Consider the following 24,264-nt stretch of genomic DNA (forward strand, 5'->3'; position numbering starts at 1 on the left):
GCTAAGCTAAAGGAGGCTAATGTTGAGCTATAAAGGAACTACAGCACGGTCACATGACTTCACGTCCCCACCGCTAAGCTAAAGGAGGCTAATGTTGGGCTATAAAGGAACTACAGCACGGTCACATGACTTCACGTCCCCACCGCTAAGCTAAAGGAGGCTAATGTTGGGCTATAAAGGAACTACAGCACGGTCACATGACTTCACGTCCCCACCGCTAAGCTAAAGGTGGCTAATGTTGGGCTATAAAGGAACTACAGCACGGTCACATGACTTCACGTCACCACCGCTAAGCTAAAGGAGGCTAATGTTGGGCTATAAAGGAACTACAGCACGGTCACATGACTTCACGTCACCACCGCTAAGCTAAAGGAGGCTAATGTTGGCTATAAAGGAACTACAGCACGGTCACATGACTTCACGTCACCACCGCTAAGCTAAAGGTGGCTAATGTTGAGCTATAAAGGAACTACAGCACGGTCACATGACTTCACTTCACCACCGCTAAGCTAAAGGAGGCTAATGTTGGGCTATAAAGGAACTACAGCACGGTCACATGACTTCACGTCACCACCGCTAAGCTAAAGGTGGCTAATGTTGAGCTATAAAGGAACTACAGCACGGTCACATGACTTCACTTCACCACCGCTAAGCTAAAGGAGGCTAATGTTGGGCTATAAAGGAACTACAGCACGGTCACATGACTTCACGTCACCACCGCTAAGCTAAAGGTGGCTAATGTTGGGCTATAAAGGAACTACAGCACGGTCACATGACTTCTTGCATGTGACCGAAATAAAGCATATTTGTGTTTACCTGACTGTTTACCAGAGTGTTTACCAGAGTGTTTACCAGAGTGTTTACCCGTGTCCTCTCGTCCCCAGCATGTGAAGGCGGGGCCTCTGAAGGACCCCCTGCTGGACGATCAGGGCGACTTCAACAGGATGTCGGGCGCGATGAAGAAGATCGGGCTGGACGACTCTGAGAAGCTGGATCTGTTCCGCGTGGTGGCCGGAGTCCTTCACCTGGGGAACGTCGACTTCGAGGAGACGGGGAGCACCTCAGGTAAAGAGGGACACACCTGAGAAACTATAATCATTACTTATCTTTACAAATGATTTCTCCAACCTGAAACTAACAATAAAATCACGTAAATAGTCACATATTTAAAATGCATTCCTTCCATTTCCGTCAGAAATAAAAATTACATTTATGGCCTAGCACGTAATCTAAAACAGTCTGTTTATATGAACCGGAGCAATTTACTCAACAACAACAACAAAGATGTCACGTATTATTAAGCTATCAAACTAATTGACTAACAAAATGCGAACTGCGCATTCTGACGGGAACTCGGGTCCTCGAAGGCATCGTTAGAGGATACTAAAGAGGCTGTCGGGGGGGGGGGGGGGGGGTGAATTCTGCTGAGTCGTGTTTTAACAGGAAGCTCATCGTTAGCTCATTATTAACAGCAGACGGGCGGTGGTGGCGAAGTCGATAGGGAGTTGTCTTGGCAACTGGAAGGTCACCAGTTCAAGTCCCGGGAAGACCAAGTGCTACCGAGGCGTCCCTGAGCAAGGCACCGTTCCCCACACTGCTCCCCGGGCGCCGTTCAAAATGGCAGCACACTGCTCCGAAAACCGGACGGGTCGAATGCAGAGAAACAATTTCCCCACGGGGATTAATTAAAGTCCGTCTTATCTGCAGCGTGTTGTAACGGACTCAAAGGCTTCCTCATCATATGCTCAATTCTTCTGACCTGAGCAACCAGGCAGCTTGATACACCAGCGCCACAGAACTCGCTGTCTCTTTCTAGAAACCCCTGGAGAGAATCACACGTCTCCGTCTTCTCAGTTCACCGAGTCTCTGTGATGCTTTCCTTTAATCAGAATTAAATAATTAAAATGTTTGTGTGTCTTTCGTTATTTCTCTACGTGCACATCTCTCTGTAGCTATGCAATTATAAACACAGGAATTATTCTGATGGGACGTCCATTGATGTCCCTTGCGTATATAACATATTTCAGTTTATTTGCAAAAGAATGAGAGAAATAGCAACGAGTGGGATTCGAACTCGGAATGAGTCCTTACCCCAAGTGAAGGAGTTCAAGTATCTCGGGGTCTTGTTCTCGAGTGAGGGATCAATGGAGCGTGAGATGGGCCGGAGAATCGGAGCAGCGGGAGCGGTACTGCAGTCGCTTTACCGCACCGTGTGACGAAAAGGGAGCTGAGCCAGAAGGCAAAGCTCTCCGTCTACCGGGTCATTTTCGTTCCTACCCTCACCTCGTCATGAAGGATGGGTCATGACCGAAAGAACGAGATCGCGGATACAAGCGGCCGAGATGGGTTTCCTCCGCAGGGTGGCTGGTGTCTCCCTTAGGGATAAGGTGAGAAGTTCGGTCATCAGGGAGGGACTCGGAGTTGAGCCGCTCCTCCTTCACGTCGAAAGGAGCCAGTTGAGGTGGTTCGGGCACCTAGTTAGGATGCCACCTGGGCGCCTCCCTAGGGAGGTGTTCCAGGCACGTCCAGCTGGGAAGAGACCAAGGGGTAGACCTAGGACCAGGTGGAGGGATTATATCTCTTCGCTGGCCTGGGAGCGCCTTGGGACCCCCCAGTCAGAGCTGGTTGATGTCGCCAGGGAAAAGAAAGTTTGGGGCTCTCTGCTGGAACTGCTACCCCCGAGACCCGACCACGGATAAGCGGGAGAAGATGGATGGATGGATGGATGGATGGATGGATGGATGGATGGATGGATTCGAACTCATAATCATAATAATATATTTTATTTATAAGCGCACTTTTCATTTGCGTAAACAAAACTCAAAGTGCTACAAAATGAAAAAGGATAAACAACAAAAACAATTAAACAACATAATAAAAGCTGTGGCACAATGCGGGGGATTTAAAAATCTAGTTAAAGGCTATTCTACAAAGATGTGTTTTTCATGGACATTTAAAAAGGTAAAAGTATTTATTAGAAACATGAAAGTGAACGTTGTTGTTGTGGGGCTAAATATCAGTTTTGCCTGAACGCTGAACGCCGTGTTGATTGGCTGTTGAACTTGAGCGAGTCATTTGTTACGGCTGCACCATAACGTAAGACAGTCTGAGTGAGCGTCTGCTGGAGCGCCTCCGTCCCATCTGCACACCATCTAACCTCCCTTCATTAAAACCCTTAACATCTTGACTTCCTGTAGAGTCAGTGGAGGTGTGTCCCTGATGTGTCCCTCATGTGTCCCTGATGTGTCCCTCATGTGTCCCTGCTGGTTGTCTTATCTTGACTTCCTGTAGAGTAAGTGGAGATGTGTCCCTCATGTGTCCCTGCTCGTTGTCTTATCTTGACTTCCTGTAGAGTAAGTTGAGGTGTGTCCCTCATGTGTCCCTGCTGGTTGTCTTATCTTGACTTCCTGTAGAGTAAGTTGAGGTGTGTCCCTGATGTGTCCCTGCTCGTTGTCTTATCTTGACTTCCTGTAGAGTAAGTGGAGGTGTGTCCCTCATGTGTCCCTGCTGGTTGTCTTATCTTGACTTCCTGTAGAGTAAGTGGAGGTGTGTCCCTGATGTGTCCCTCATGTGTCCCTGATGTGTCCCTGCTGGTTGTCTTATCTTGACTTCCTGTAGAGTCAGTGGAGGTGTGTCCCTGATGTGTCCCTCATGTGTCCCTGCTGGTTGTCTTATCTTGACTTCCTGTAGAGTAAGTGGAGGTGTGTCCCTGATGTGTCCCTCATGTGTCCCTGCTGGTTGTCTTATCTTGACTTCCTGTAGAGTAAGTGGAGGTGTGTCCCTGATGTGTCCCTCATGTGTCCCTGCTAGTTGTCTTATCTTGACTTCCTGTAGAGTAAGTGGAGGTGTGTCCCTGATGTGTCCCTCATGTGTCCCTGCTAGTTGTCTTATCTTGACTTCCTGTAGAGTAAGTTGAGGTGTGTCCCTCATGTGTCCCTGCTGTGTCCCTGCTCGTTGTCTTATCTTGACTTCCTGTAGAGTAAGTTGAGGTGTGTCCCTCATGTGTCCCTGCTGGTTGTCTTAGCTTGACTTCCTGTAGAGTAAGTTGAGGTGTGTCCCTCATGTGTCCCTGATGTGTCCCTGCTGGTTGTCTTATCTTGACTTCCTGTAGAGTAAGTTGAGGTGTGTCCCTCATGTGTCCCTGATGTGTCCCTGCTGGTTGTCTTATCTTGACTTCCTGTAGAGTAAGTTGAGGTGTGTCCCTCATGTGTCCCTGCTGGTTGTCTTATCTTATCTTGACTTCCTGTAGAGTAAGTTGAGGTGTGTCCCTCATGTGTCCCTGCTCGTTGTCTTATCTTGACTTCCTGTAGAGTAAGTTGAGGTGTGTCCCTCATGTGTCCCTGCTCGTTGTCTTATCTTGACTTCCTGTAGAGTAAGTTGAGGTGTGTCCCTCATGTGTCCCTGCTGGTTGTCTTATCTTGACTTCCTGTAGAGTAAGTTGAGGTGTGTCCCTCATGTGTCCCTGCTGGTTGTCTTATCTTGACTTCCTGTAGAGTAAGTTGAGGTGTGTCCCTCATGTGTCCCTGCTCGTTGTCTTATCTTGACTTCCTGTAGAGTAAGTTGAGGTGTGTCCCTCATGTGTCCCTGCTCGTTGTCTTATCTTGACTTCCTGTAGAGTAAGTTGAGGTGTGTCCCTCATGTGTCCCTGCTCGTTGTCTTATCTTGACTTCCTGTAGAGTAAGTTGAGGTGTGTCCCTGATGTGTCCCTGCAGAGTAAGTGGAGGTGTGTCCCTGATGTGTCCCTCATGTGTCCCTGCTGGTTGTCTTATCTTGACTTCCTGTAGAGTAAGTTGAGGTGTGTCCCTGATGTGTCCCTGATGGTTGTCTTATCTTGACTTCCCTGTAAGTTGGTGTCCCTGATGTGTCCCTCATGTGTCCCTGATGTGTCCCTCATGTGTCCCTGCTGGTTGTCTTATCTTGACTTCCTGTAGAGTAAGTTGAGGTGTGTCCCTGATGTGTCCCTGATGTGTCCCTGATGTGTCCCTGATGTGTCCCTCATGTGTCCCTCATGTGTCCCTGATGTGTCCCTCATGTGTCCCTGTGGCTGTGTTTCAGGCGGCTGCACCATCAGGAAGCAGTCCTCTCAGTGCGTGGAACACTGCGCGGAGCTGCTGGGGCTGGAGGACGACGACCTGAGGGTCAGCCTCACCTCCAGGGTCATGCTGACCACAGCAGGGGGCGCCAAGGGCACCGTCATCAAGTGAGACACACACACACACACACACACACACACACACACACACACACACACACACACACACACACACACACACACACACACACACACACACTTCTAATTTCTCTAATGTACAATGCCTTGTCTTTTTATGCTGCTGCCACGCAAACATGTCCCAAGTCTTATCTCATCTTCACTCACACACACACACACACACACACACACACACACACACACACACACACACACACACACACACCCTTTCTCATACACACTCACAGACCGTAAAACACACACAATCCTGAGTCATGTTAACTACAGCAGGGGGCGCCAAGGGGACGGTCATGAGGGAGAGACACTCGCACACAGAAAGAGACAGTCATCAAATGAGGAACACACACACACACACATCCATGGAGGTGGCGCCTCCTACAGCAGGGGGCGCCAATGATACGGTCATCAAATGAGGAACACACACACACACACAGTAAAAAAACAGTTTTCAAGTGAGTGAAAGGAATACACAGTCTCTCACACACGCCTCCAGAGTCATGCTAACTACAGCAGGGGGCGCCAAGAGGACATCAAGTGAGACACACACACACTTTCACACATCACCCACACGGTCATCAAGGAACACACACATATACAAACACACACAGACAATCAGGGCCGGCCCTCGGCATAGGCAGTATAGGCGAATGCTAAGGGCGCATCGACCCATAGGGGGCGCCGAAAATTAAAAAAAAAAAAGTTAGAAATAAAAAAAAAATATTTTTTTTTTATTTCATAACAACACAATTTCCCGATTTTGGATCAACAAAGTGCATCTTATTATCTTATACTAACAGAACTACGCCTATATTGCGTACAGCACCCATAAACTCTGGCACCCCCCCCCCCAAAATCAAGTTGAACCGCCCCAGCCCCAGTAAAAACCAGAGGTTTATGTGAAATTGTTCTTTTTTTGAAATAATGGTTTTAGTGTGCAATTATAGGTTTTAATGTTGTATTTGTGTTCATTTAAAATAAATCAAACTCCCAAAAAACGTACACAGCTTCTGTGTGCTTTTATTAACATTGGAATTTACTGTGTCAGCGGCCGCGGGGGGGGGGGGAGCTTTAGAGAGCTCTCTCCTGAAAGACTGAGAGGCTCTGATAGGCTCAGCTCAGTGAGGTGAAGGCACACCTTTATATGATCATTATACTTATGAGAAAATAAGAGAACAGGTGAAAAACAGGTATAAAATACTGACGGTACAAAAAAGTTGTTATTAATAAACAAGAATACAGTTTGAAAGGAGAGTGATTTGTAAAATATCCATAAAGAAAAAGAAAATCTGCTTACAGTTCTGTTTCATCTGGTGTTGAGAGATGTTTCCATAGATCTCCTCATGCTGCTCTCAAAGTGCAGCTGATTGATGCTTTCAACTTCAATATTTAAAAAAAAGTCTTCCCAGGGGAGCATGCCCCCGGACCCCCCTAGAGGAGCCCCCCCCCCCCCCCACTTAAATCATGTTCAAATGGATAGGAAACTAAATGCAGTTGCACACATCTTGTGTCAATACCTTTGTTTTGGTGGTCATGCCACAACCGTGCACGTGCGAATCATAGTGAGTGTCTGCATCTTGCCTAGGGCGGCAAATTGGTCAGGGCCGGCCCTGCAGACAATAATACACTGACACACACATTACACACAGGCACACACACATTTAGAAAGGAACAGTCAAGTGAGAGCACACACACACACACACACACACACACACACATTTAGAAAGGAACAGTCAAGTGAGAGCAACACACACACACACACACACACACCTCATATATCCTGGGTTCTTTAGAAGCACAAGCAAATAAAACCCATAAAACTAGTCAAAAATAAACGCACATATTTCTCTAAGATTGGTCGGTGCTTTGAGCGGCGAGGGTTTTCCTGTTTCCACTCTCTGACCGGAGGTGACTTCTATGGTTCGCTGCATCTTGAAAAAATATCGCAAACGATGCTGATGGAAAACATCCTGCTCTAATATAATTAATGATCCCTATTTAGCGAGGAGGCGGGAATGAAGAGAGACACTACCTACTGATATACACCTGAACATCAGCAGGAGAGGACTCTTTAAAGTAGAGACACTACATACTGATATACACCTGAACATCAGCAGGAGAGGACTCTTTAAAGTAGAGACACTACATACTGATATACACCTGAACATCAGCAGGAGAGGACTCTTTAAAGTAGAGACACTACATACTGATATACACCTGAACATCAGCAGGAGAGGACTCTTTAAAGTAGAGACACTACATACTGATATACACCTGAACATCAGCAGGAGAGGACTCTTTAAAGTAGAGACGCTACATACTGATATACACCTGACCATCAGCAGGAGAGGACTCTTTAAAGTAGAGACACTACATACTGATATACACCTGAACATCAGCAGGAGAGGACTCTTTAAAGTAGAGACACTACATACTGATATACACCTGAACATCAGCAGGAGAGGACTCTTTAAAGTAGAGACGCTACATACTGATATACACCTGACCATCAGCAGGAGAGGACTCTTTAAAGTAGAGACGCTACATACTGATATACACCTGAACATCAGCGGGAGAGGACTCTTTAAAGTAGAGACACTACATACTGATATACACCTGAACATCTGCAGGAGAGGACTCTTTAAAGTAGAGACACTACATACTGATATACACCTGAACATCTGCAGGAGAGGACTCTTTAAAGTAGAGACACTACATACTGATATACACCTGAACATCAGCAGGAGAGGACTCTTTAAAGTAGAGACACTACATACTGATATACACCTGAACATCAGCAGGAGAGGACTCTTTAATTGGGCTATATAAATAACATTTGATCGTTTGATTGACACTGGAGTTAGCCAAACATGTGCTTTATTATAATTATAACATAACGACTCGTTATGTCTGTCAAGAGTTGGAACAGTTGGAATATATTCTACTTAATTACATCTAATAAAAACACCATTATGGCAAAACTGTGCCTGAAAATTAAGGCTATATTTTGCACAAAGCCCTCGCTGTGCTCCCTGTCAGTCGCCCTCCTCCCTGAAGGGATGAACATGTTGGAAGACATTCTCTCAGCCATCTGCCCACAGCAGAGCGTCTGTCTCTCTGTGCATCTCTCAGAAAGGGTTCTCTGTCTGGCTTTAACGGAGAGACTAAACAAGTTGGAAATTATTGTTTCCCCTCCATCAGCTTTCCCGTACTTCCACCATCTGCCACCAGAATAAAGTCTGAAAGCTTCAGCTCTCGGGAAGTAGAGCAACATCCATCCTACTGCATCTTCATTTAACTTTACATTTAGGTGCAATTAACTATGAAGATGCAAACTGAAGTAGTTCCTTTCTAGCCCAACATTAGCCTCCTTTAGCTTAGCGGTGGAGACGTGAAGTCATGTGACCGTGCTGTAGTTCTTTTATAGCCCAACATTAGCCTCCTTTAGCTTAGCGGTGGTGAAGTGAAGTCATGTGACCGTGCTGTAGTTCCTTTATAGCCCAACATTAGCCACCTTTAGCTTAGCGGTGGTGACGTGAAGTCATGTGACCGTGCTGTAGTTCTTTTATAGCTCAACATTAGCCTCCTTTAGCTTAGCGGTGGTGACGTGAAGTCATGTGACCGTGCTGTAGTTCCTTTATAGCCCAACATTAGCCGCCTTTAGCTTAGCGGTGGTGACGTGAAGTCATGTGACCGTGCTGTAGTTCCTTTATAGCCAAACATTAGCCTCCTTTAGCTTAGCGGTGGTGAAGTGAAGTCATGTGACCGTGCTGTAGTTCCTTTATAGCCCAACATTAGCCTCCTTTAGCTTAGCGGTGGTGACGTGAAGTCATGTGACCGTGCTGTAGTTCCTTTATAGCCCAACATTAGCCTCCTTTAGCTTAGCGGTGATGACGTGTAGTCATGTGACGGGTGGCGCAGTGGTCTGTGCATCAGATCAAGGGGGAGTGCTGGGGAACTCCAGTTCGAAACCCGCTCCCGCCGCCACTGCGTCAGGCCGTTGTGTCCTTGGGCAAGACACTTCACCCGGATTTGCTCCTGTGGGTATTGTCCACAGTACATGTATGATACCAATGTATACTTGTAAAAGCGCCTCGATGACCTCGAGGCGTGAAGATGGACGGTGTGGCGCAGTGCGCTGTGCAATGATCATCAGATCAAGGGGTGAAACCCGCCGCTGCTGCGTCTGTAAAGCCGGTGTGTCCTTGGGCAAGACAATTCACCTGAACTTGCTCCTGTGGGTATTGTCCACAGTTTCTGACTGCATGTGTGTAATGTGTGTATATGTAAAGCGCTTTGAGTCATTGTAAAAGCGCTATAATAAATGTAAGGAATTATTATTATTATTATGTGACCGTACTGTAGTTCCTTTATAGCAGGGGTGGGGAACCTTTTTCCTCTCAAGGGCCATTTCAATTTTTACAACATCCTTCGAGGGCCGTACAAATTATTGAACTCAACGTCTGCTTAAAAAACTAAAATCACAGCCCATTCATTTCGCCTTTCTTTCATGCTGTGCAAAGAAAAAGCAACCTCTGAATCCAGATATTTGACCATGACCCGCGCATGCATGCACCGTGGCATGACCACCAAAACAGAAATATATGGACACAAGGTGTGCAAATGTATTTAGTTTCATATCCATGCGGACATGATTTAAGTGGGGGGGGGGGTCTAACCTCACCTAGCGGGGTTTGGGGGCATGCTCCCCCGGGAAGATTTGTTTTGAATGTTGAAGTTAAAAGCATCAATCTGGTGCACTTTGAGAGCAACATTAATAGATCTATGGACACATCTCTCAACACCCATATGAAACAGAACTGTAAACAGATTTTCTTTTTCTTTATGGATATTTTACAACTTTCAAACTGTATTCTTGTTTAATAATAACTTTTTTTTACTGTCATATAGTATTTTATACCTGTTTACTTTATTCTCTTGTTTTTAACTATAATGATCATATAAAGATGTGCCTTTACCTCACTGGTAGTAGAAAAAGCTTCTTATATTCGTTAGCATAGCTAGCTAACCAGATGCTAATAACAACACAGTTATTGACTGTCTGATCAGTGTGACAGATGAACAGATCTCCACTGGGCTTTCAGCTAAAGACACAGCCACGCAAAAACTGCGGCATGTGTACGGCTCCTTATGGTTACTGCAATTTGTGAAGTCCCGGCCCGGAGCCGTGTTCTGGTGCTCTCCGTTAGAACTACACTCCTGTCAGACGAGACACATACCACGTGATGACACGTTAGGCTCGTGTTGTGTTCAAGGACCCTGCCCTTGGCCAGCAAAAACAGGCACTCGCTTGTTTAATTATTCTGCGGTCTAGATTTCTTTTCTTTTTTGCGTGTGTTTATAAATTACCTCGAGGGCCGTACCAAATGGTCTCGCAGGCCGTATACGGCCCGGAGGCCGGAGGTTCCCCACCCCTGCTTTATAGCCTAACATTAGCCTCCTTTAGCTTAGCGGTGGTGACGTGAAGTCATGTGACCGTGCTGTAGTTCCTTTATAGCCCAACATTAGCCTCCTTTAGCTTAGCAGTGGTGACGTGAAGTCATGTGACCGTGCTGTAGTTCCTTTATAGCTCAAAATTAGCCGCCTTTATCTTAGCGGTGGCGTAACTTAAGCTCTTTACTTCTGAAGTCATAAAGTGGTGTTAATATGTAGAGCTTTTATTTAAGCTGTTATCATACTTTTGTTTGTTTTCCACGACTAAACCAAAAGATTTTGATAGTGTGGTTCAGAGCCTTTGTTCCCGTAGAAGAAGCTGAATAAGTGCAGCAGATAAACGTGTCAGACACATGTCCGTCTGCAGAAAGCTGAACTGACACTCAGAGACAGGCAGCAGCAGATTTTTATTTATCGGTCCTGACTCCTCTGTGCAGATAAAAGGTCAGGAATAATACACATTAGCGTGGGAGGCGTGTTGAAAGGAGAGAGCATCTGTATTCACACGGTGTGTTCAGGCTCTACAGGCAGACGGTGTGTTCAGGCTCTACAGGCAGACGGTGTGTTCAGGCTCTACAGGCAGACGGTGTGTTCAAGCTCTACGGGCAGACGGTGTGTTCAGGCTCTACGGGCAGACGGTGTGTTCAGGCTCTACGGGCAGACGGTGTGTTCAGGCTCTACGGGCAGACGGTGTGTTCAGGCTCTGCGGGCAGACGGTGTGTTCAGGCTCGACAGGCAGACGGTGTGTTCAGGCTCTACAGGCAGACGGTGTGTTCAGGCTCGACAGGCAGACGGTGTGTTCAGGCTCTACAGGCAGACGGTGTGTTCAGGCTCTACAGGCAGACGGTGTGTTCAGGCTCTACATGCAGACGGTGTGTTCAGGCTCTGCAGGCAGACGGTGTGTTCAGGCTCTACAGGCAGACGGTGTGTTCAGGCTCTACAGGCAGACGGTGTGTTCAGGCTCTACAGGCAGACGGTGTGTTCAGGCTCTACAGGCAGACGGTGTGTTCAGGCTCTACAGGCAGACGGTGTGTTCAGGCTCTACAGGCAGACGGTGTGTTCAGGCTCTACAGGCAGACGGTGTGTTCAGGCTCTACAGGCAGGCGGTGTGTTCAGGCTCTACAGGCAGACGGTGTGTTCAGGCTCTACAGGCAGACGGTGTGTTCAGGCTCTACAGGCAGACGGTGTGTTCAGAGAGAAGCAGTTGTCTGTCTTTACATTTCAATTCCAACAATGCCAGTACATCGTGTTTAAAAAAGGCGGAATAAAATTTAAATGTAAAATACAATTATTATGTTTTCGATTTGATGAACTATATAAAGTGGGAAAATCACAGAGATTTAAAACGGATAAATCTTATATATGTTCTCCCATGAAGTCCCAGACCTCCTTCCTACAACAATTATGCATTAAAGCTTCACACGAGCACACGTTAGAATCTGAAGTGTTTTGATTCTGAAGAAGAGAGCGCCATGACGAGCAAAATGTCACATTTAATTAAACATGCAAATTAGAAGTCTGACGGTTTAACATATGCTGCAGAAACAGAAGGGATGATAAACTCTGCAATCTAGGGATTAAAGAACAGCGTCTATCGTTAAGGAAAACATACCCTGCTGGTGTTCAGGTGTATATCAGTGTGTAGTGTCTCTACTTTAAAGAGTCCTCACCTGCTGATGTTCAGGTGTATATCAGTGTGTAGTGTCTCTACTTTAAAGAGTCCTCTCCTGCTGATGTTCAGGTGTATATCAGTGTGTAGTGTCTCCTTTAAAGAGTCCTCTCCTGCTGATGTTCAGGTGTATATCAGTATGTAGTGTCTCTACTTTAAAGAGTGCTCTCCTGCTGATGTTCAGGTGTATATCAGTATGTAGTGTCTCTACTTTAAAGAGTGCTCTCCTGCTGATGTTCAGGTGTATATCAGTATGTAGTGTCTCTACTTTAAAGAGTCCTCTCCTGCTGATGTTCAGGTGTATATCAGTGTGTAGTGTCTCTACTTTAAAGAGTCCTCTCCTGCTGATGTTCAGGTGTATATCAGTATGTAGTGTCTCTACTTTAAAGAGTGCTCTCCTGCTGATGTTCAGGTGTATATCAGTGTGTAGTGTCTCTACTTTAAAGAGTCCTCTCCTGCTGATGTTCAGGTGTATATCAGTATGTAGTGTCTCTACTTTAAAGAGTCCTCTCCTGCTGATGTTCAGGTGTATATCAGTATGTAGTGTCTCTACTTTAAAGAGTCCTCTCCTGCTGATGTTCAGGTGTATATCAGTATGTAGTGTCTCTACTTTAAAGAGTCCTCTCCTGCTGATGTTCAGGTGTATATCAGTATGTAGTGTCTCTACTTTAAAGAGTCCTCTCCTGCTGATGTTCAGGTGTATATCAGTATGTAGTGTCTCTACTTTAAAGAGTCCTCTCCTGCTGATGTTCAGGTGTATATCAGTATGTAGTGTCTCTACTTTAAAGAGTTCTCTCCTGCTGATGTTCAGGTGTATATCAGTATGTAGTGTCTCTACTTTAAAAAGGTGGATCTTGAGTTGACTGAACCTCCCTCAGGTTTTATGGGTGGCTGTTTAACAATCCTGGGCCATAATAATAATAATAATAACGGACGTCCCTAATGAGAGTTTGATGATTTTTTAGCAGATGCCAAAACAAAAAGCCAAACCACGCTCTGGACGTTATGGCTCTGATATCGTTACTGCCATATGTCCCGATACGGGGCAGAAGGCTGCGAACGATGCACCATCAATGGAGCCAAAAAACATCCATTAGGTTTATCCGCTTACCTTCATTTAGCCTCCTTGTTTCCTTTGCCTCACTTTTACAATATTCAACTCGTGTTTCCTTGCTTCTTTCTTCTCTGGAAGCCTCCTCTCCTCGACTCCTTGGCGCTTAGTTAAGGATACTTTCACTATGTGTCCTAATCGACTTTTGTATCAAGGAATCAGGAGACGACGAGAGGACTCAAGGACGAACGCATCGTGAATCTATTTTTAGAAGATGGCGTTTTATATCCCGATTGAGTTTTCCCAAGTACTTAATGATACCAACACACACGTCTGAAGCGGTCCCTGAAGGCAGCGTCTCCCTGCTCCAATGGGATTTCTCTACATGGATTATTTTTCTTGTTATTCTTTTATTATTTTGAAAACTTTCTCACCATTAGCGATCTTCTCCTTTCACACCCACTGCCTCGCTCTCTTATAGAAACACTCCGGAGCCCAGTCGTTGCAGGTCAGCGTGACTCAGCCCGAGAGAATATATCTTTATATATTTACAGCATGTTCACACTAATACAAGCCGCCATCTTATTAGCGGCAGCACTCAGACGGGAGTCGTCTGATTACGAGTCAGCGCTGTCGAGAAACCCGGACAGCGAGGAGTCACAGGGCGATCGGCTCTGGGTAATTTATTTCCCTTCAGCGGAAGAGAGACACAGCTTTTGTTTATGGCTGAAGTTTAATGAAGGAAAACACTTCTTTAGGGACGATGTTTGTGTCATTATAAATCCAATGGAATATGTTTATTCATAGATATAATATAACTTACAAAAAGAGCACCTCTTTTCACCCTCCGTCTGAAACCAGAGCCCAGTCTGCTCTGATTGGTCAACCTGCTTAGAGATGTCCCGCCCCTTAGCCTACCTCTGGATGGAATACAGGGATTTTCGCCTCTGTAGACCATCTACCGTACTTTCCGGACTATAAAGCGCACTGTCTTGCTCTCGTTCTGTCTCTCGGTTCCACTTTCACTTTGGCGCGCTACCTGTCTCGCTCTCTTCCGGACTCCAGCTTTTCCTGCTGGAGCCCGCCGCTTAAAGGTGGCGGGCGCGGACCGGTCATAGAGCCCATAGAGTTAAAGGTGGGTAATTTTACCTGTATAATCCATAGATGTAGGAGGTTCCCTAGTGGCCGGTAGCTGTACAAGAAAATGGGGGGAAAAAGTCGCGGCTTATAGTCCGACAAGTACGGTACGTGCACTAAAACCCGTAGAACACGCGAGCAGCATCGGGCCTCTTTAAGGTAAATCAATAATGTGCTACTAACCATTAGCGACCCGTAGGAAAACATATTTCTATAAACAACAATTGCTTTTACTAACAGAGGAGACAAATGTTTCAGCAGCTGGAACAATATCGTGTGTGTGTGTGTGTGTGTGTGTGTGTGTGTGTGTGTGTGTGTGTGTGTGTGTGTGTGTGTGTGTGTGTGTGTGTGTGTGTGTGTGTGTGTGTGTGTGTGTGTGTGGTGTGTGTGTGTGTGTGTGTGTGTGTGTGTGTGTGTGTGTGTGTGTGTGTGTGTGTGTGTGTGTGTGTGTGTGTGTGTGTGTGTGTGTGTGTGTGTGTGTGTGTGTGTGTGTGTGTGTGGTGTGTGTGTGGTGTGTGTGTGTGTGTGTGTGTGTGTGTGTGTGTGTGTGTGTGTGGTGTGTGTGTGTGTGTGTGTGTGTGTGTGTGTGTGTGTGTGTGTGTGTGTGTGTGTGTGTGTGTGTGTGTGTGTGTGTGTGTGTGTGTGTGTGTGTGTCATTTTTATTAATTGTCCCGCGTCCCACAAATTGAGACGATGTCCCGCATTTGAGTGACAGACGCGCAGGAAGGCCGGATCGGTTCAACGGCATCATGTTGAGCTGACAGGCGACATAGAGGTACCCCCCCCCCCCCCCCCCCCCCCGTTGACAGTTCACGAGCGCGTCCATAGTGTCTCCCCACTACACCCCTGAGTTTATTTGTTGTCACCTGCTGACGTAAGCCTGGTGGGAGGGGCTATGGGGTAATACGGGGTTGGCCCTGGAAGGGGGGCTCGGGGATGTTGCAGAGAAGGCAACAGCTGGACACGTTTACTCTCCGGGGTGATGGACGGTCTGATTTGGACGTTTTTTTTTTTGCTGGTTCGCTATTTATTTTGTTGCTGCTAAAAATAAAGTTTTGGAGCTTAACCAACCGACTAGGCCAGTGCCTTTGAACGGACACATCGAGCCCCGTCACTCATGTATATCGACTTTTTGCACTACTTCTTATCTTGTATTGTTGGAGGAGCTCAGGTCAGAAGATTTTCATTGCTATTTCTACACCTTTACAATTTTCCACTCGTGTTTCCTTGCTTCCTTCTTCTCTGCAAGCCTCCTTATCATTGACTGCTTAGCGCTTATTTAAGGATACTATAACATGTGTCCTAATCGACTTTTGTATCAAGGAATCAGGAGAAGATGAGAGGATTCAAGGACGAAAAAGCATTCTGATTTTATCCGTCAGTTTTTAGAAGACGGCATTTCATACCGTGTTTTCTCTAGTATTTAATGATACTAACACACATTTCTGTTGGTCCCTGAAGGCAGCATGTCCCTGGTCCAATGGGATTTCTCTACACTGTGCATATGACAATAAAACCTTTGCATCTCTGTAATCTTGAATCAAGGCCGTGTTTAATTCATGCCGTGGCTCCGAGGGTTTCCACACTGCAGCGAGGCGTCTCATTAAAAGGCGAGAGGTCTAAATGCCAGGGCAGCAGTGTCGGAACACTAATGGTACAAGTATCCTAATGCGTATTCCCCGATGTTTCCCTCCTCCGCTCAGAGTAATTACTGCCGTCGACTCACGGAGAATTTCTGCTGCTCTCAAACGCACCGCGTGGGGAAAAGAGAGGGATTAGAAAATGAACTTTATTTAAAGCCGTGAGAGGAAATCTAAGTGAGAGACGCTGATGAGACATCCTGATTCTGTTCGGCTCGAGTGCTTCTATTTAAAGGTCTCCTATCATGCAAAACACCTTTTGATGTCTTCTCTCCATCACCGTGTGTCCCCGGTGTGTCCCCGGTGTGTCCCCGTTCAGGAGACACTCAAAGTGTCAGAAACTAGGGATGCTCCGATCGCCAATTTCGGGGCCAATCGCCTCTGTGTGTGCGGGGGGCGGGGCCTCTCTCTCTCTGTGTGCGGGGGGTGGGGCCTCTCTCTCTCTGTGTGCGGGGGGTGGGGCCTCTCTCTCTCTGTGTGCGGGGGGCGGGTTCTCTCTGTCTTTCTGTGTGCGGGGGGCGGGCCTCACTCTCTCTCTGTGTGCGGGGGGCGGGGCCTCACTCTCTCTCTGTGTGCGGGGGGGCGGGCCTCACTCTCTCTCTGTGTGCGGGGGGGCGGGCCTCACTCTCTCTCTGTGTGCGGGGGGCGGGCCTCACTCTCTCTCTGTGTGCGGGGGGGCGGGCCTCACTCTCTCTCTGTGTGCGGGGGGGCGGGCCTCACTCTCTCTCTGTGTGCGGGGGGGCGGGGCCTCTCTCTCTTTCTGTGTGCGGGGGGGCGGGTCCTCTCTTTCTCTCTGTCTTTCTGTGTGCGGGGGGCGGGTCCTCTCTGTCTTTCTGTGTGCGGGGAGCGGGGCCTCTCTGTGTGTGCGGGGGCGGGGCCTCTCTCTCTGTGTGCGGGGGGCGGGGCCTCTCTGTCTTTCTGTGTGCGGGGAGCGGGGCCTCTCTGTGTGTGCGGGGGCGGGGCCTCTCTCTGTGTGCGGGGGGCGGGGCCTCTCTGTGTGTGCGGGGGCGGGGCCTCACTCTGTCTCTGTGTGCGCGGGGCGGGGCCTAACAGACACGCTGCAGCGGCGTGCACACAGATTTTTAAGAGTAGTAGTACCGTTAAAACCTTAACGATACCCGTCCCTAGATATTACACAAGTGTTAAGAGAGTGAAATGTTGCTTTACGAATTTCAACACTTGATTCAGATTTCAGATTCCTGCGTTTGCCGAACTGAATTAGTTTAAAGAGAGAAAACATTTTGACGAAAGGTTGACTAAATGTAATGATTTTTCGTCGACTAAAACTAATAACCGCTTTCGTCTTAAGAATAAATGAATATAGCTTTAAAGGCTGCATGATGCTGTGTTCCCTTCCTCTGAGCGGAGGAGATGCCTCAGAGCGTTCCTCCGCACTGCAGCTGCACGAACTTCAGATTCATTCACTTTCTCTTGCCCTCGGGTCATCTCCTTGTGTCTGCAGCTATTGAACCGTGCTCTCTCACGCAGTCAGAAGCAATTACAATACCTGCAAAGTGCTCTCTGAAGCCACTCTCTCTCTCCTGCTGTCGATAACACAATGATCTGCTGCAGAGTCACACCTCCACCCTCTCAGTCCCAGTGTTTGCATTCAGTGCAGTCATTGTTCCACAGATATACAAATACCTGTACTTTCTACTTCTTACATGTTGAACCCAAATACCTGTACTTTCTACTTCTCACATGTTGAACCCAAATACCTGTACTTTCTACTTCTTACTGACATGTTGAACTCAAATACCTGTACTTTCTACTTCTTACATGTTGAACTCAAATACCTGTACTTTCTACTTCTCACATGTTGAACTCAAATACCTGTACTTTCTACTTCTGACATGTTGAACTCAAATACCTGTACTTTCTACTTCTTACATGTTGAACCCAAATACCTGTACTTTCTACTTCTCACATGTTGAACTCAAATACCTGTACTTTCTACTTCTCACATGTTGAACTCAAATATCTGTACTTTCTACTTCTCACATGTTGAACTCAAATACCTGTACTTTCTACTTCTCTCATGTTGAACCCAAATACCTGTACTTTCTACTTCTCACATGTTGAACCCAAATACCTGTACTTTCTACTTCTTACATGTTGAACTCAAATACCTGTACTTTCTACTTCTTACATGTTGAACTCAAATACCTGTACTTTCTACTTCTTACATGTTGAACTCAAATACCTGTACTTTCTACTTCTCACATGTTGAACACAAATACCTGTACTTTCTACTTCTCACATGTTGAACTCAAATACCTGTACTTTCTACTTCTTACATGTTGAACTCAAATACCTGTACTTTCTACTTCTTACATGTTGAACTCAAATACCTGTACTTTCTACTTCTTACATGTTGAACCCAAATACCTGTACTTTCTACTTCTCACATGTTGAACTCAAATACCTGTACTTTCTACTTCTTACATGTTGAACTCAAATACCTGTACTTTCTACTTCTCACATGTTGAACCCAAATACCTGTACTTTCTACTTCTCTCATGTTGAACTCAAATACCTGTACTTTCTACTTCTCACATGTTGAACCCAAATACCTGTACTTTCTACTTCTCTCATGTTGAACTCAAATACCTGTACTTTCTACTTCTCTCATGTTGAACTCAAATACCTGTACTTTCTACTTCTCACATGTTGAACCCAAATACCTGTACTTTCTAGTTCTCACATGTTGAACTCAAATACCTGTACTTTCTACTTCTCTCATGTTGAACCCAAATACCTGTACTTTCTACTTCTCACATGTTGAACCCAAATACCTGTACTTTCTACTTCTCTCACGTTGAACTCAAATACCTGTACTTTCTACTTCTTACATGTTGAACTCAAATACCTGTACTTTCTACTTCTCACATGTTGAACTCAAATACCTGTACTTTCTACTTCTCACATGTTGAACACAAATACCTGTACTTTCTACTTCTTACATGTTGAACTCAAATACCTGTACTTTCTACTTCTCACATGTTGAACTCAAATACCTGTACTTTCTACTTCTTACATGTTGAACTCAAATACCTGTACTTTCTACTTCTCACATGTTGAACTCAAATACCTGTACTTTCTGCTTGAGTAAAGGAACTGTGTACTTCCCTCTCCTCTCCTGTAAATCCTCACTCTGACCCTCCTCTTCCTCCTGTGTTTTAAAGAGTTCCTCTGAAGGTGGAGCAGGCGAACAACGCCCGCGACGCGCTGGCGAAGGCGGTTTACAGCCGGCTGTTCGACCACGTGGTGACGCGTGCCAACCAGTGCTTCCCCTTCCAATCCTCCGCCAACTTCATCGGGGTCCTCGACATCGCCGGATTTGGTAAGTGTCCGAAAATCAAAGTCAGGAACCCTTTATTCGTCCCACTAAGAGGACTTTACTTTACAGCAGCATGCAGAGAGGAGAATAGTCTTGCAGGTTAAAAAATGACTTGGTATGCACCCGTTATTAATTAAAATAAATAATAATTAATATAAATATTCATATTAATAGAGAACACAAGATGGCACGGTTTAAGCTTAACATAGATTTGTTTTAAATATAGTGACTGTTACGTCCCGGCTCGTGGAAATAACATAACCAGTTGGAATTGGAAGTTGTTTACTGAAAAGGGCTCAGTAAAATTGTCACCAAACAACCACAATCAAAACAAAAAGAACTAAGGGAGACTTGACAAGTTTTAGACAAACAAAATAGCTAACGAACAAATAAACAAAAGAGAACCTCACTTCTAAAGTGGGAAGAACACAAACAGGCCGTTATGAAACACAGCCTGGAGACAAGTTAAACACAGCATGTAGCACAAGCTAACAATAGAATGTAGCACACGCTAACAATAGCATGTAGCACAAGCTAACAATAGAATGTAGCACAAGCTAACAATAGAATGTAGCACACGCTAACAATAGCATGTAGCACAAGCTAACAATAGCATGTAGCACAAGCTAACAATAGAATGTAGCACACGCTAACAATAGCATGTAGCACAAGCTAACAATAGCATGTAGCACACGCTAACAATAGCATGTAGCACAAGCTAACAATAGCATGTAGCACAAGCTAACAATAGAATGTAGCACACGCTAACAATAGCATGTAGCACAAGCTATCAATAGCATGTAGCACAAGCTAACAATAGAATGTAGCACACGCTAACAATAGCATGTAGCACAAGCTAACAATAGCATGTAGCACAAGCTAACAATAGAATGTAGCACACGCTAACAATAGCATGTAGCACAAGCTAACAATAGCATGTAGCACACGCTAACAATAGCATGTAGCACAAGCTAACAATAGCATGTAGCACAAGCTAACAATAGCATGTAGCACAAGTTAACAATAGCATGTAGCACAAGCTAAGATAGCATGTAGCACAAGCTAACAATAGCATGTAGCACACGCTAACAATAGCATGTAGCACAAGCTAGCGCATAGCATACATACATATAACCTGCAGCTCAACCACACACATTTAGACAAACAACCAGCACAAAAACTGGCTGCTAGTCATCTAGAGGGGCTGATATCTTTAACTGCATTTTCCCCTTAGTTTCCTTAGATTTTCTTTACATTCTGCGTTGCTCTGCAGTTGCGACTATCAAGTGCGTCGATTAAACAAACAGGTGTAACACAAAACACCGCAGATTAGTTCCGCCCCTATTAATGTTGCACATAAAAGGTAGGAACCAAATAAACAGAGAGTGAAGACGGTTACAACAAGTACAAACTCAAATACTCACGCAACCTATTTAACCGCCGTTAACAGAACTAGCACAGAATATACAGAGAGAGTACCGAGAGGCGTCTGCCACAGATTCAGACCTCTCTCGACTAACTGAGGTGCGTTCCTCAATGTGGAGTACACCGGCTGCAGAGCCACTATTTCAAGTATACTACGTCATCGAGTGGCGCCGAATGCTGGGCATTTAAACAGTCCTTCGGCCACTCGATGACGTAGTATACTTGAAATAGTGGCTCTGCAGCATGCTTACTCGATATTGAGAAACTCCCGTGTCTTCCCCGGGAGGTGTGTGAGGGGATTGGAGAGTCGGGCCCGGCATGCTCCAATCCAGATCTTCGGTCACGCCTACCGGGGGAGGGACAGGAAGCTGGCGTCCAATGGCGTCAGGGCAACGGCACGGCTCATATACATATAACACACAGCTGCAGACACTTGGAGAAAGGTTACTGGGCAGAGAGGAGGCGGCGGCCGTAACCGTGACCATATAGAATTAAAGAGGCAGCTTTGACATTCAAGTGGACACGTAGCAGAAGTATTTATAAGTGTAGCAGTGCAGGATGAAGTGTGCCATGTGACTAGTACAGTTACTAATGCACACACAGAGTCCTGTTGCACGAATGGACGGACTAGTAGAAGCAGAAACACATATCAGAACTGCAATAAGATGAGAGAAGGACAATGAAAGATCTTCTGTGAGTGCTTTGAAGCCTCTCTAACTCTCTGATGTTCCTGCAGAGTACTTTGAACACAACAGCTTCGAGCAGTTCTGCATCAACTACTGCAACGAGAAGCTGCAGCAGTTCTTCAACGAGCGCATCCTGAAAGAGGTGAGGTCTGCGAGTCAGAGTCACAGCGTGTGTCCCCTCCGTCCATCGGGTGCTTCTTCCTATTGGAAACTCTTGGTGTCCCCACATTGTGCCGAGTAAAAGCTTCCACACTTTTTAACAACATTTTCCACCCAAAACATTTTTTTTGAAAGTGCACATTTCACTGATTACCGTGTATCTCAATGGCAGCCATGGTTACTTCCTGGGAGTGCGTTTCTGTTTGAAAGGAACATCTTTTTAGATGAAAATCAAGCTGCAGAATGAAGTGAAGAGAGTTGTTGTTGCTTCCTGTTAACTTTTGGTCTTTTATATTCAGAGGAAACTCTCCAGACGTCTTCAGCCCCCACACAACCATTACAGGCCGTCTTTTGGAAAATAATGATGCTCGATATATATCATTTCTCTGTAACTCCGGGTATTCTCATAACGAACCAGAAGGCACTCGAGTGCTCACAAAGCTGCAGCATCCATAATCACTTCACTGCGGTCTGGAGAGCTTAGGGAAGAAAAAGAAATGGCCATACCTGTTCTCCTTAACGAGATGTTGGACGTTCCTTTTGATCGTCGTCTTGCCTTTTATTCTCCAAATGCTAGACGCCTCGTTTGACCCTAAACTCGTCATGTCGTACTCGCCCAAACGGATGTATCTGTCCGTTGCATCGTGCATAAAAGCCGCCACTGCTAATATCATTTCACTGCTGCCTGGAGAGCGTTGGACTCAAGACATATGCAGCTCGGCTGACGACAACGAGGTCTGAAATGTCACTGTCTTGTTTTAGTTTAGTTTTCGTGCTCCGAGATGTTGGCGCCCAAACAGAAGCATCCGTCGGTAACATCGTGCATAAAAGCCACCACTTCTAATATAATTAGACGAACAAAATGTAATAAGAACACAGCTCAGTTCACGACACCAAGGTCTGAAATGTTTTGTTAAATTACAGTTTGAAAACATTAACAAAACATAAGCATCTGATCACCGGAGCCAGACCGGTTTGAACTTCTTAAGCATGAAGCATCATTAAAACCGTAATGACATTTCGGACGTTCGTTCTGATCGTCTTGTTGACTTTTTCCCCCAAATGCTAGACGCCTCATTTTGAACTCGCCCAAACAGATAAATGTTTCAGTAACATCGTGCATAAAAGCCGCCTCCTCGAATAGAGGCGAAGTCCCTCCCCTTCCGGTGGGACCCATGGGACCTTATTTCTGAAAAGCATGTATTGAAGTCAATGGAGAGAGAGAGATTATCTTTCGATCCCGTTTGAATTGTGCCACGAATTACAAATTACAAAAATAATTTCCGTGTCAAAAAAGTCACAGTTTGTCGTAAAACTGTTGAAATATAAGACGATGAAAAATACGCAGCTAGAAAGACTAAAAGTCCCAGAGTCGCGGTCCCGCATGCTGGCTCTCACGAACCGACTCACTCCCCTTGTGTGTGCACAGCTCTCAACACGCCCAGACCTGCAGTGATTTTCACCTCTTTTAATACTTTCCGCCTCGTTCTGAGAGCAAGGAGTGAAATGTTCAACGTGACGGCCGTCTTGGTGCGAGACGGGAGATGTAGTTCATTGAGCGCTTCACACAAAGAAAGTGTCACTTCACAGTTTGACGACACATTTTTATTTTCTAGACTTTCAAAATTATCTTTTAAATTGACAAACATCGTAATTCGTGGCACAATTCAAACGGGATCAAAAGATAATCTTTCTCTCTCCATTGACTTCAATTTCTTTTCAGAAATAAGGTCCCCCGCCGGGAGGGGAGGGACTTCGCCTCTCGATATAATTACACCCCTAAAATCACTGTTTTCTTCTATTGAACTACAAGTTAAGTTTGAGATGGTTTACACCTGATCACTGGACCCGTTTGAACTTCTTGAACACGAAGCATCATTTAAACCGTAACGATATTTTGGACGTTCATTCTGATCGTCTTTTTACCTCCTGTCTCCAAATGTTAGACGCCTCATTTGAGCGCAAACCCATCGTTGAATATATCTGCACCTTAGCGGATACCTCTGGAGCACGAAGCACCTTAAATCTCGCCTTGCCTGAAGGCGTGACGGCAGAGAGCTGGAAGAGGCGGACGCGCAGACTCGCCCGGCCGCTCGGTAGCACATCGTTAAGGCTTCTCATTATAAACCCTGTCGTCTGTATTCCAGGAGCAAGAGCTGTACCACCGGGAGGGTCTCGGAGTCAACGAGGTCCACTACGTCGACAACCAGGACTGCATAGGTAAGCAGACGCACTCAGAGCAGCTCGGAGAACCAGGCTGATGATGTGTTAATCATGTGTACGGTAAATAACAACAGCCACGAGACAAACACTCGACTTCAAACCAGGGTTTTTTACTGTGAAACTTCATCTGTTCCCGCCTGACGTACGACTGGACTGGATTTGTGACTTCCCCGTCTTGTTTTGGGCTGTTCGTAACTTGACATCCCTTGCCACCCGTCCTGTCTTAAAGATTCAAAGGTTTTATCGTCTTCTT

General features: G+C 45.8%; 1 protein-coding gene across 1 annotated transcript; it reads left to right on the forward strand.

Annotated features, from left to right (window-relative positions):
- Positions 1-831: 831 nt before the first annotated feature.
- Positions 832-24,008, forward strand: LOC117441038 (unconventional myosin-VI-like; the record flags this gene model as incomplete). The annotated part of the gene is made up of 5 exons (XM_034077233.1): positions 832-1,065; positions 5,056-5,200; positions 19,364-19,521; positions 21,680-21,771; positions 23,936-24,008. Coding segments are annotated over 5 exons (702 nt in total), but the record flags the coding sequence as incomplete, so codon positions are not given.
- Positions 24,009-24,264: the final 256 nt, after the last annotated feature.

The sequence above is a fragment of the Pseudochaenichthys georgianus genome, unplaced genomic scaffold, assembly GCF_902827115.2.
Source record: "Pseudochaenichthys georgianus unplaced genomic scaffold, fPseGeo1.2 scaffold_1419_arrow_ctg1, whole genome shotgun sequence".
NCBI classification, from domain to species: Eukaryota; Metazoa; Chordata; class Actinopteri; order Perciformes; family Channichthyidae; genus Pseudochaenichthys; species Pseudochaenichthys georgianus.